The sequence below is a fragment of the Plecotus auritus genome (assembly GCF_963455305.1).
Source record: "Plecotus auritus genome assembly, chromosome: 1".
In the NCBI taxonomy this organism is placed as follows: domain Eukaryota; kingdom Metazoa; phylum Chordata; class Mammalia; order Chiroptera; family Vespertilionidae; genus Plecotus; species Plecotus auritus.
In genome coordinates, this window is record NC_137770.1 from 60650846 (window position 1) to 60665349 (window position 14504).

Below are 14504 nucleotides of genomic sequence, written 5' to 3' on the forward strand. Positions count from 1 at the left end.
TAAGTATGTTTTATTATGTGTATTTACTCACTGTAATTGGAAAACTTTTTAAATATTTGAAAACTTGCAAAATTATTTCAGTCATCAGTCATTTACCTCTTGCCTAGATCCACCAGTTGCCAACATTTTACTTTATTTAGTCTCTCTCTCTCTCTCTCTCTCTCTCTCTCTCTGTACACACACACTCACACATACACACACACACACACACACACACACACTCTTCACTGATCCTTTTAATGTATGGTTTGATACAAGATTAACCTTTTAATGTATCTTTCCAATTTTTAAAGTTTATCAAAATGTTTATATCCCGCTTTTTAAAAAAATATTGAAATCATTTTCACATGTATTTAGCTCTTTTTATGAATAATTGTTCTAATTAAAACAAATTTATTTATGATTCCTCACAAATTTGAGGATATAATTGTGAGCTTTTACTTGGTGGAATTATATCTTTGACACTCTATGAAGCCTGAAAATTTAAGCAGTTATTTTGTTATAGTAGTGTTAACCAAAGTGGTGTTTTTTTTTAACCTATTGGACTTAGTCACTAGTTAATTATCGAAAAGGTATTTCATGGAGAATGGAGGAGCTTTGAATTACTGATGTGTCAACCAAGGAAGCATGTTAATTGTTACAGAGTGATGTTTTGCATAATCAGACAGCATAGCTGTCGGAAATCCTACAGTTCAGTGATTGTTCCGCTGACATATCTGTGAGGGTTTGTTGCAAAAAGTTGATTAAGAAACTGTCAGCCAAAAATTAGAACTACTGGTACCGCTGGGGCATAGGCAGACCTCAGAATTATGGCACTCAGCGGTATTTCTGCAGTCGTCTGTGGCAGCAATGGATCTGTGTCCCGTTGATCACAAAAGCAGCATTGTGGCGGACTCAAGAGGCGTTTTTAGTTCTTTTGAAAGGGCCTGCCCTTTTTTCCTTTCTACCTCTAGACTGCAGTTTTACAAAGCACATTTCCCCCTAAACGCTACATATACGTAGTGTCCTTTAGGGGCTTCTAGTCTACTGCAACTATAAACACTGTACGCATAATTACAAGGAAAAAATACAGCAATTACAAAACAAGTTTAAAAAATACTGATCTGTGGGAAGCTACCTTGTTTTGTTTCTCAAAATGTGAAGATAAATATTGATGAGCCCTCTATCAGTGATTGTTGTTTAGACGACCGCAGTTGCGTCTGTATTTGAAAGGCGGGAAGTGCTTGTAAACCAGTGCAATATACCAGAATGACCTAAAACTGAAAGATGATGTTCTACCCTAGACCCTTGCTCGCCCTTTATCCAGCCAAGAAAAGGAAGTCAGATATTATTTACCTTATTCAAAACATCATCACTATTCACTAATTACAAGACTTCTTAGTCGCACTTAAATTAGGTAGTGAAAGCAGTTTGGTGGAGTGGGGAGATGCGTTTGTTAGACCTGGTGAGCTTCGGAAAGGGTGCTGTGTAAACATTTAGTATTGACTGGGTTTTTTTTGGGGGGGAGGAGAGGGTAGATACCATAGAATTAAATCTCAGGAATTGATAGTAATATGCTCTCAGGGTCACCCTTTGTGATGCTGGGGACATATCTGCTGATGGAGTTGTAGTAGCAAGAATGGGGCCTCCCTTTCCTTTCAGCAGCTTCCTTAGAGCCTTCCAAGCTTTAAGTCATATCTGATGAGGCCTGTGGCAGGGCTCCTGGCTGTTACAGCGAGGAGCCGGGCTTCCCAGGGTCTTAGTTGAGGAGTATGGCTGCAGTCTGAGGGGGAGTAACTGGGATAGGAACAACCTGAGGGTTGCAGGTAAGACATTTGAGTGCATGAACTGAGTAATGACAACGATGGTGATGATAGTTCTTATTAGTGTCAAACATACACACGGCTTCATTTACATGAGTACCCACCATGTTCCCATTTTAAAACGGATGTTCAGAGAGGTTAATTCCCAGGATTTGAACCCATGCAGTTTGGCCCGAGAGTATGGTAATGGGTCTTTGGAGTGAGTTTCTCAATTGTTCTGAAAGTGGATAATAAGACTGGTTAATATTTGTTGAGTATGTACCAAATGCCTGGCACCATTCTAAGCACCTTACCTTATCAACTCAGTCCTGACAGTAGTCCCACATAGGAGGTGCCTTTATTTTTTAAATATGTTTTTATTGATTTCAGAGAGGAAGGGGAAGGAGAGAGAGATTGAAACATCAATGATGAGAGAGAATCACTGATTGGCTTCCTCCTGCACGCCCCATACTGTGGACCGAGCCCGCAACCAGGCATGTGCCCTGACTGGGAATTGAACTCTGACCTCCTGGTTCATTGGTCGATGCTCTACCACTGAGTCACGCAGGCTGGGCCATAGTAGGTGTCTTTATTAGCTTTCATTCCATATCTAGGGACCATGAGACATAAAGAAGTTAAGTAAATTGTCTAAATCAAGTAATTAGCTCCTTTAATAGAGTTAGCATGTGCTAAAACCAGTATTTGAATCCAGGCAGTTAGTCCCCAAGAATTCACTCTTAATGACTATTTTATTACATCTTGGAGGATGGACACTCCTTGTGATGGGTACTGTATCCTGGGATGAACAATCAGAATTCATATGGTAAGAGACTCTGAGCAGGACCAGTGAGGGAACAACAGCACATGGAGCTGGGAGGGAAGAGATGCGCTGCCCCAACTTGAGTAACCCACCAGCCTCTCTAGAGCTTCATTCTCATCAACACAGCACGGGAGGCTGGACTGGTGGTCAAGTCTAAGGTTCCTAAAGGCTGAGAGTATTTGAGAAGTTAATTTAATCAAGTTTTATCAACACCATTCTAACACTTACAATGATGATGGCTATGAGAACTCTAAGACCCCACATTGTATCCTGAATCTTAAAAACAAGACAAAACAAGGTTTATTCAGAGAACTGACTTCATAGGAACTGTTGTTCTTTTCACTTCTTAGGATTACAGAGGATTACATATCTTCTTTGAACTGTCCTGGATTTGTTTCTTATTTTCTTTCTATTTTAGTTTCCTTATCTCCATAACAAGTAGAATAACAATATTTACTTACTTTGTAGCTTTGTTGTGAGGATTGAATGTAGCAGTATTTTGGCCCCTAATATTTTCTAAAGATAAATTATAGAATTTTCCCATTAATTTATTTAAGTTTGGACCTTCAAACATGTATTTTCTGATGAGGAAATTCACTTGCTTAGTCTTCTTTTTTTAATTAAACATTTTTTAATTATAGTTGACTTTCAGTATTACATTACCTTCAGGTATATAGCATACTGGTTAGACATTTATATAACTTACGAAGTGATCCCATCAGTAAGACTTTCTTAGGCATCTTTCATTCTAGCACCAGCAGTTGGCTTTCTTTTCAGTGCTCCTTTTATTTATAAATCAAAAGTAATTTTTGTTTTTCTAATCACCTGATCATTTTGGTCCCTTGTGCATAATCCCTATCTATCCAAAGAACATCTACACTGCACTGAGGTCCTGGGGAGATGCTAGCCTCATTCACTAATGAAAACCTGTCTTTCAGAGCATTGGTGCCCAATATTCATACTCTGCCTCAGCAAAATTGTAACTCTCTCTAAACATATAACATCAATATAAACTATACCAATATAATATAATGCTTATGTATATTAAAGTCATATAGTAATACATATTTTAACAATTTATGGACTCATTTTTCTTTGTGGCCACTTAGGAAATTTGATATCAAGTATGCTGAATTTGAAAAAAATGGTCAATAGAAAGTGGAAAGTATATTAATTACACAAAATTACTATACAAATGTTAGTTGTTACTATTTTAACTAATCACTGGAACATAAAAAAATGAAGCCTTCTTAGTGGACAGTAGAGTATTGTTATCAAGATATGGGCTCTTGAGGCAGAATCACTGGACTCAAATTCACTACCGTCTATGTCACCTTCGATAAGTCAAATTTTCACTTTCAGTTTATTCATCTGTAGAGTGAAGACAATGACAGTACTAACTTCACAGGATTATTGAGAGGATTATTTAACTGAATACATGCAAAGCTCCTAGTAGTATATGTAATACATACACAGAACATGTTCAATAAATGTTAGATATTCTCATTAACTCTCTGAAGTCTGGCTGATGTCATTCCTTATTATTTTACAAAAACTTTTTTGTCTTAAATAAGAGATTATAAGTACTTGAAAATTTAGAAACAGTGGGAAAAAAATGGAAGCAATTTAGTTCATCTATGAAGTTTTGTTCCTTCATTTAAAAAACAGTGGCTGTCATTTTATGCTTAGATATTTTCCTATATAAAAGCTAACTTCTTGTTTTGAACCAGAGCCTTCCCTGTGTTATGGGTTACATGAATGAAAGGAAAGAGCCTTTCTACAAGGTACTTTTCTCTGGAGAAGTCTCAGGAAGAATTACTTTGTGGCACATCCCCGATGTTCCCGTATCCAAGTTTGATGGCTCTCCTGGAGGTAAGATGGCTTTCACATGTCTCCTGAGGACTAGTTTATAATTAACTCCACACTTTTCTAAGTTGAGTAACATGAGCTACAAACAGGAAAAAATTTCTCATATGCTACTATGCACTAGATGCCAACATAAATCCCTTATAGAGCTTATGCAGCTATTCAGCCAATATAATACAAAATAACCTTAATTTAACATGAGTGATGTCTTATTGAAGTAAAATGAATGCTGGAAATAACAATATAGAGCAGGCTGCTAGGCCATATTCATATTTTTTATTTTGTCATGTCCATATGCTGTACCCCTTTTCAACCCATTCCTCTATGGGGATTATTACAGCTGCTTGGAAGCACATATATAAATGTGAGCACTAAAACATCTGACAATTTGAATGATTATATGATTTCACATTTGCTTATTTTTTTTTTCTTAGAATAAAACACTGAAATCATCAACGTAAATGTTATTGTGGAGAACTTTCAAACTCCTGAGACAGTGTGTTCCAAATTGAGGAACCCCATCTTACTCTTTTCCATTTATTCCAAATCAGTTTGTCACCTCTGTGAATCATTGTCCGGGGCACAGCTGAATCATGGTTCTTTATACTTGAATTAGAGACCTGGTGCATGAAAATTCATGCACGGGAGGAGGGGGGTCCCTCAGCCTGGCCTTCCCCCTCTCACAGTCTGGGAGCCCTCAGGGGTGGGAGGCGACATGGCGATCAGGAGAAGGCAATGCCCCCATCACACCTCTGCTGCTGCCACTGCCGGCACCGCAAGCCTCGGCCAGCCCTGGTTACCTGAGCCTCGGGTGGCCTGGGCAGTTGGGCAGTGAGGCTTGCCTGCGCCTCAGGCTGGCCCTGGGTGGCTGGGCAGCCATCATCTGAGGCTTGTCTGTGCCTCGGGCCAGCCCTGAGCAGCTGGGCAGCTGCCATCCGAGGCTTGCCTGTGCCTCAGGCCAGACCTGGGTGGCTGGGGGGCTGAGGGGACTGGGGTACTCTGGAGGCAGGTACACAGAGTGCTCCTGCTGCCCCAGCGGGGCTGAGGGGACTGGGCGCCGCCATCTTGTGGCTGTGGGCGCCACCATCTTTGAGGGTGGGGCAGTCAATTAGCATATTCCCTCCTTCTTGGTTGTGGGCACCACCATCTTTGCGACGGCGTGAGGGTCAATTAGCATATTCCCTCTTTATTAGGTAGGATTTCCAAGCACAAGTTTCCATTAGTAAATTATTTCACTGGTATCACTTTTAGTGTCCTGTCCCAAATGTTTTCAAAATGGTTTAGACATAGATTAGTTAGAAATGGGTCAAGAAATAGACTAAGAGCTTGGTGTAGTGTGTGGAAAGTTTCTTACAAGCCAATCTTAAGAGTTAAAAAAAGTATGCCATGCCCACTGCTGAGGCCACTTGGTGGTGGCTCTAGGATTTTTCATGTCTGTTCTACTTACAGCAGCAGCATTAAACGTCCAGTCAACCTTCTTTGTAATTAGAGCCGTAGACATTTATGACAACTCTTGGTGCTAGTCTAAGTTTTGGGGTTGAGGTTTTCACAGTCACTGTAGCATGTGGACCATAAGGCCAAGGAGGCCAGTTCATAGCGAGATAGGTTGGCTTTAACTTGCCTTCTGCTGTCCTGGATGCCAAGCCTCTCTCACTTCCTGAGCCTGCCCGAGGCCCAGTTCTCATGCTTGGGTTGTCAGCTACATAAAATGGTAACCAGCACTTTTGGTAGTCATAGATAGTTGTCTAGGGTTATGGTACAATTTTAAGATATTCCTATCCTTGACATTTAAAGAATAAATTTCTTCCCTTTATCTCACACAACTAAAAACTCCCCCAATTTTCTTTCTTAACATTGCTAAGGCAAGTGGAGAACTCATGAGATTGGTCTTACAGTTTACATCACTGCAGTAGTTCCTCAGTTCTGTTCAGTAGACCTATGTCTAAAATGAATGCATTAATACACATTTATTCTTCAAGGCTCCTCGAAGGACAGAGGACCAATAAAGTTGCATTTTGAATAAAGACAGTGGATTCAGGAGAACTTTTATGCCTATAGCCCACTATTAGGATAGTAAAGGAGCCTCTATGTACCCCCCAAGGGATGGTGTCTTGATAATATTTTCCCAATCTGTGCTAGCTATATAAACCAAAATTTCCCTTCTTGTATGTTTTCCTTTTAGAGATACCGATAACTACCACCTGGACCCTTCAAGATAATTTTGATAAGCATCATATCATGTCACAAAGCATTATCGACTACTTCTCTGGATTTAAAGATGGAACTGGAACTGTGGTGGTCACTTCATCAGAGTATGTCCCAAGTCTTGATAAACTAGTATGTGGCTGTGAAGATGGGAACATTTTCATTACACAGGCTTTGAGTGCTGCCAAAGCAGGGCTTCTGGAAGGAGGTTCTCTGTTAAAAGGTCATTGAATTTTACTTAACCCTATTAATTTAATTTATCTAAGATTCAACTTTAACAAATTGTACTAAGAAGATTGCTCAAGCTTAAAAAGTTTGCTGGCATTTGCTAATAAATTTTTTAACTTTAAAACATGTTTTAAAGTTAAAGTAGTATGTTTTTTAAAAAGTCAAACAGAAGATTATACAATGAGAAGTGTTTCTGTCCTTCCTTGATTTTCCTGTTCCCTTCTCCAAGGGCAACAGCTAATACATTTCTTTATATCTTTCTCAAAAAATTCTATGCAAATATAAGCATATACCAGCATAGCAATATGCATTTATTTAATTAGTTTATACAAATGGAAACATATTCTGCACACTTTACTGAAATGTTCTTAAAGAAATCTCAATAAGATATTTTGGAGCACATTATTTATGAGCTCATTTTAAATGATTAATAATTACCAAATTTTAATTTTTAAAAATATCTTGTTCATGGCTGTTTAAGGTTTTTTAAGCTTTAACTACTGAAATGATGCAGAATTAACTATCTTTGCACATATATGTGAGTATATCTATAGTATTCATTCCCAGAATTACTGGATCAACATTTGTGTGAATTTTTAAATTTGAAAATTTATCTGAAAATGTTCTCCAAAGAACATGCACCAGTGTCTATGTGTATCCACTAACAGCTTATGCAAATGCCTTATTCCTCAAGTCTTAGCCAACTTTGTATGCTAGTAAACTTTTTAATATTTGCCACTCAGTAGAAAAAGGTATCTTCCTGCTTTAATTTTTATTTCTTTGTTAATGAAATCTAAATATGCTGTTCTACATCTTTGAGCATTGCAACAGGGAGTACATATTAAATAAAGATTTATATAGTAAGTTGTCTTAAGTAAAGACAGGAAATGTAGGAGGTGACTGAGATTTGGAGATGTGTAGATGAATTTGTATTCTATGTTTTATTCCACAGATCCTACTTAATTGCAAGGTCCTTAATGGTAAAGACCAAATCTCATTGGAAAAAAACACAAACACAAAAAACTTTTTACCTTGTCTACTAATGTTCTCAGCTTACTTTGGCTTCTTACTGACTTGTGACCCAGTAATTGACTGAAATAAAGCTGTGAATAGCAATGAACCGAACCGAGGAGAAGTAATGTCCTCTTATTCAGCTCAATGGCTGCTGTTAAAGTTAGTGAAAAAGCTTAAGACCTTAGCAGTTTTTACCAGGGCTGTTTTGTCTTACCAAGAAAATAAGCAGAAACCTGCATTTGACTAGTAGGTTTTATTTTCACTAACTCTTTTTTTTTTTACATCCTCATCCAAGGATATTTTTTTCAATTGATTTTTTTTAAGAGAGTGGGGTGGGGGGGGGGATGAAGAGAGAGAGAAACATCAAAGTGAGAAAGAAACGTGGATTGGTTGCCTCCCACTCATGCCCCAACCTGGGGCCTGGGGTAAAACCTGCAACCGAGTACATGCCCTTGACTGGAAATCGAACCCAGGACCCTTTGGTCTGTGGGCCGAGGCTCTAACCACTGAGAAAACCAGCCTGAGCACTAACTCTTAAAATGAATTACTATTTATCTTGGTTTGCACAGGGGATATAAAGTGAGGGCATACCTGATGGAATAGAAGTAAATAGTGATTCTTTAAAGAAGTAATGACGACTCTTCAGGACTCATTTTTAATTTGAATAAAGAGAGTTTGTGGTCTGTGGTCCTTTCCAAATTTTTTAGTTAGCTAATAAAACAAGAAACAGTGTGGAGACTGGGTGTCAGTAGCCCCGAGTTCTGGTATAACTATGGTATAAAATACCATTTTCTACCAACTGCCAGTATTAAGAAATTATGGCCTCTATCTTATTTATTTCACACCACAATAGTCTTGTGTTAAGATGTGCTATTATTACCTCAGTTGTTTTTTTTTCCAGGCACAAAACAACTTGTCCATGGAGGCACATCTATTGAGTGATAGATCCAGAAAAGTCATATTTGTTTAACAGAAAGCTATGCTATTAAACATTATGCTGTGCTTTTTCATTTTGGATTCAAGTCACTTAACCTCTCTGAGCCTCAAATACTTTATCTGTAAAGCTAAGAGTTGGAACTAGGTAATCTCTAATATCTTGGAAGCACAAATGCTCTGTGAAACTTTGTTTTCTTTGTATGCATTTGGTCATGCTAATTAAAAGTACAGCAATAATATTCTAAATTCTTTTTATAGAGGCAAAACTTTCAAAATTGTTCACTCTTTTGGTACAGCATTTGCTATTTCTTGGCACTGGTGTTGGTAACTTGCTAACGTCCTTAAAGAATTAGTAGACTGAACAAGCAGCGTTAGTGCTTCACCAGTAATGATCTGGCTTAGGAGGAGGCACTTGCCTTTGAGATGGTCCAAGGATTGTTTAATAATTTTGTTAGCTAATTGCCTCACTTTTGTAGTTTTCTCACATTAAAAATTTTTAAAAGACAATTTCAGGACTATTTCTTGAACAAAAATAACTTCTGTATTATTTGGTGTTGGTTGTTTTTCAGATTCCCTTCCTTACAAAGTTCTCAAAGGCCATCACCAAAGTGTTATTTCATTACTTTACCCGCATGGTCTCTCTTCAAAATTGGACCAAAGTTGGCTGGTGTCCGGGGACCAGGACTCCTGTGTCATTATGTGGGATATCTTTACTGAAGAAATTTTGCATAAATTCTTCTTGGAAGCTGGTCCAGTAACAAGTCTTTTGATGCCACCAGAGAACTTCAGAGTAAGTTCAGGCAAATAGTAAAATACATCACGTTAATTTAAAAGTTATTTAACATTAAAACTAGATGATTTTATGCGTTCCTTTCTAATCTTTTTATATGCATTCTATTATTACAGCTTAAACAAATAATTTGATTTTAAAGCAAAGGTTTTGTCAACTCTTGCCTTCAGAAAAGCCAGTTAATTCTAAAGTACTTACATTCTTGTCTGTTTTCTCTTAGTTTTTAATTTGTAATGGATTAAAATTATAAAAGTTATGACAATGTAAAAAATTCAAATATATAGGAATTTACAAATTGGAAATTAATTTTTGCCTTCAACAATTTACTTTTATAATACTATTGATAGTTACATTTTATTTTTCTTAGATAAATTTGTTTGTTCTTCCATTTTTTAAACAAATAATAAACTTTAGCAAATTTATGAGCATCTACCTTGTGTGGGGCAAATGGAAATACTTTCAGGTATAATTTTATTATGCAATGTAAATTTAAATTCTACAGATGTTACATATTTGTTAAACTCTCCCTTTGAGTTTCCTGAATTTTTAAGTTAGTTAATTGGCTTGTAAAAATTATTTCTTCCTAGTAAGATTATAAAAATCAGCTTTAAGTAAACTTGGACAAAACTTACACTGTGTTTTTATAGTAGACATAAATAAAGCAATATTTTAGCAATACAAATAATTTAATAAAACAGTGAAATAAAGCTAACTGACTTAAAATAATAAACTTCCATGTGCTGATTTGGGATATCTTGCTATATCTTTTATTTCTGAGGTTCCCCTCCTTTATCCTTTTTTTAAACTATTTTTTTTCTCAGCTCCAGCATGGTAGTCCAAGTCAGTTCCACTCCTGACCCTTTTTACCTCTGCTTCACTCAGAGATAATTTACTCTAAGGATCAGAACCCATTCAAACCAAGTCAGATTAACAAGGGAGGTTACTGGAAGGGCATAAGAGGCAATAGTTATACATACAATATGAAACACTACAGCAAGGCCCTAGTGGAGCTTAAACTGAAATACAGAAACCAAGGTTACTCCTCAAGTCTCCTTACCTCAGAAGTCTACTTTTCTGTGATTGCTCATTCCTCTTGCTTCTCCCTATGCTTTCTTTCTATGCTTTTTCTTTAGCTTTATAATTCAAATGCCTGGAGAAAAGATTCTTGTTGGCCTAATGTTCACATTTGTATGTTTATATCTGAAGTACATTTGGGCTGTCCATTCTAGAGGCTGTGGGTTGTGTACATTCTCCAGGAGGTAATACTGGGGAGGCAATGCCTTCTTCCCCATTCTCAAGTCCAGGCTTTCCCCATCTATTCACCTGCCACTTTGTGACTTTGTTTCCCTCGGGATTTCTGTAGTCTCCTTAAAAAGAGGGTGCTCCCCAATGCCCCACTGAATGTGGACAATGATGGGCACTGGGAGATTTTCAAGGGATCCCAACTGATGCTTTAAACATAGCAGCTGAAACTCTGGCAAGTTGCCTTTGTGAAAGTGGGAACATCCATATGGCAAGGTGATTAGAACAGAAACAGAAGGTAGAAAAGCCACTACCTGCTTTCCTCCTGCCCCACCCGCCTCACCCCACCCCACCCCACCCCACTTGCATTCATGGTCTGACTATTGTATGAGTGGTGGGGAGGCACAGAGCTTATATAAACTCCTCCCCGATTACCTTCAGCAGCACCAGCATGGATGGTGTTTGCCCTAAACTGTGCTGACTTTTTCCAAAGTATCTTAAGAATCTTTATCCTATGAGCCTATTTTTGGTCCTTGTGTCTTTGAGACGGAACATTAATTGGGAACTATCTAATGCTGACTTCTTTTAAATTGTGTCTACACTGAGTTTCCTGTTTGGATTAGAATCTGTATAGTTCTGGGAACAGCACCAAATCACATTTTGAGGCTTTAAGTGGAAAATACCAGCTCATGATACCCTTGGGCCTAAGCTTGTGTCTACAAATAGCTTCTTTTTGTGGCAACAAATTAGCTCTGGGGTTTATTTTACTCTGCATTGTTTCCGATGTCTGCCTCACACTGCCTGAATTTGCTGAGTGATGGTCAAGTCCTCCATTTATCTTACAAGTGGATCTGGCCTGGAATTCTCCTTTTTACTTGCATCTCTTGACCTTCCCGATAGGGTGTTGGGTTTAAAATCTACACGGTGTTTAAAGCTCTCCTCTAGCGTGTTAGGTGGAGGGGTGCTGTAGAATGTCATTTTACAAATGGGGCTTTAATAAACATTTTACATTAGCAGGGGGAGGGTCTGAATCAATTTTAAAGAAAGCATTTGGCTGTTTACTTACAAAGGATGTTGGTTGTTTGTTCCCCCCGCAGCTGAGGAGTAATCAGGTAGTTTTCTGTGTGTGCGGTGACCACTCCGTGGCCCTCCTCCACCTGGAGGAGAAGCGGTTCCTCTTCTGTGCCCGGAAGCACCTTTTCCCGGTGAAGATGATAAAGTGGCACCCGGTTGAGAATTTTTTAATTGTTGGATGTGCAGATGACTCTGTTTACATCTGGGAGATTGAAACAGGTAAATTGACATTTTACCACTTTTCATCCTTTACATTTTTATGCATCAAAACATTTGGCTAGGTGGAGAATTCCAGAGAATATGCTGTGGTGGTCTCTTTAACTTTTGGGTGGGCTGCGTTTGATGGCTTCAGGGAAAGGTGGGTGTGGAAAATAAAACACAGTGGCCCACCTCAGGTCCTGACCAATGATGATTAGCTGACAGGGCAGTGCACAGGAATGAGCCAGATATTTCTGGAAGCTATAAATAAAGGCATACGTTATCTACTTTAATTATTAACAAGAGAGAAATTTAGTGTCCTACCAGTCTCAGATTATCATTCGATTCTGCCTCCTTCAGCATACTCACTATCTCAGAAACATTTTGAGTTAATTGATGACCAGTAACAATGGAATATAATTAATTACAAAACTCCAAAAAGTTGAGTCAGGGAAACTGAAAATTGAGTGGCTCACCTGAACTTTTGATGCCATAGAGAATGTATAGTTTGAACCTTCAATTTTTTAAAGAAAGTTTGGATATATAACTTGAGAGTAACACATCTCAGGCAAATGCTGGGAGCATATCAAATAAGGGAAGGTAATTAATAAATGAATCAGGGAGTACCCTGGAGAGTACATTTTACTGAAACCATTGCATGATATTTATTGATTAATCAGTGGTGGTTTTATGTCAGGTATTACTAACAGACTGGATAGTTTGTAATATTCTAGTTTAGAGCTGTATTTCACCAAAATAATTGCTACTTTCTTTACATTTGACTCTTGTGTGTTAATAATCATGGCTAATGTACTGGTTTACAATGGGTGCAACATAATTCACCTTATACTGTATGTGTACCTTGCTTTCTAGTTTGGACAGGATTTCATGCTTGTTTTCACATTAGATTGTCACAATTCTAGGAAAGAAAGGAAAGGTCTTATTCTTCATTTTATTGATGTGGAATTTGTAGCTCTGATGTATAAATGTGCAACTAATATGAGGGCCCTTGTTGTTTGCACAATATATACAAAATTAGGAGAGTTTTAGAGTTCTTACATAACCTATCAGCCTGAGAGACAGTTAAGTATAATGTATAAAATAGACTATAAAGTCCAGGCTTGCCAACAGGGCCTGATAGCAAAGATCTATAAGACCTTGGCAAATGACTTGGCTTCTTCACATGATTTTCTCATCTGTGCAGTGGGAGTCATAGTTCTGCCTTCCTGCTAGGATTAAGTGCTATGCTTGTAACAGTGCCTATAGGTGCTAAGCCCTTAGGAATAGTTAAATATTATTACTACTAGAGGCCCGGTGCATGAAATTCGTGTGTGTGTGTGGGGTCCCTCAGCCTGGCCTGTGCCCTCTGGTAGTCCAGGATGCCCGGGGAATCGGGCCTAAGCTGGGACTCAGACATCCCTCTTGCAGTCTGGGGCTCTGGCAGTCCAGGACCCCTTGCTCCTTACTGCCCGCCTGCTGCAGAGGTGGGAGAGGCTCATGCCAACTCTGCTGTGCTCACCAGCCCTGAGCCAGGATTCTGGCTAGTGGGGGTGTGGTGGGTGAGTGCCCCTCAACCAGAAGTCGGCTTACTGCTCCTTAGCGCTGGCCCCATCCCGTGCCCACCGGTGTGGGAGAGGTGATCTGGGGCTGGGCTGGCCCGGGGAGGGGCTGTAGGAGGTTGAGGCACCATGGTTGCTCCCTGTCCTGCCTCTGCAGTGGCTCTGGGCCCATGCTGCGCCCTTAACCCCCCCGCCCCACCCCTGCCGCTTCTGTGGAAGGCGTGGCACTGGGACCTGGATCACGCAGCCCCCTCTCCCGCCACCTCTGTGGAAGGGGTGATGCAGGGACCAGGCTGTGCCTCGGCCTCTCCAGCCGCACCAGGATAGGCGGCGGCATGGGCTGATCCCGGTGTCGCCTCTCCTGCCACCTCTGTGGAAGGGGCAGGGGGACCAGGCCTGGGACCAGGCCTGTACTGCAGCCTCTCCCACTGCCTCTGCGGAAGGGGGGGTGCTGGGACCACCATGGCTGGCCCCACCCACACCCACTGGTTGTTTCGAAAGGACGTGCGGAAGGTCCTTCAGCTGTCCAGTTTAATTAGCATATTATGCTTTTATTATTATAGATTATTATTTTCATTAACTTCATGAAAGAATGCAGCAAAATCTTGACTTCTGCTTGTGAAGTCTGAGTCTGTAGAACACATGCACTTATAAATATGTGCAGTTTCATTGTTTTCCATTGTGAATTCTGCTAATAAAATATTTTCCCTAGAAAATGGAATCAAGCTAGAATACAGAGATCTCTGGCCACTTACAAGTGTTTATGGTTCTGTTGCCCCATCATGATACCT

General features: G+C 39.4%; 1 protein-coding gene across 1 annotated transcript in view; it reads left to right on the forward strand.

The window, feature by feature from the left end:
- The window catches only part of WDR72 (WD repeat domain 72), a gene marked incomplete at its 5' end in the record, with an annotated part of 204347 nt that overhangs the window by 16266 nt on the left and 173577 nt on the right, over positions 1-14504 (forward strand). Inside the window, 4 exons of the mRNA XM_080641930.1 lie at positions 4332-4473; positions 6650-6895; positions 9420-9640; positions 11980-12175. Coding sequence (XP_080498056.1) covers positions 4332-4473; positions 6650-6895; positions 9420-9640; positions 11980-12175 — 805 coding nt within the window. The remainder of the gene's footprint in view (positions 1-4331; positions 4474-6649; positions 6896-9419; positions 9641-11979; positions 12176-14504) is intronic.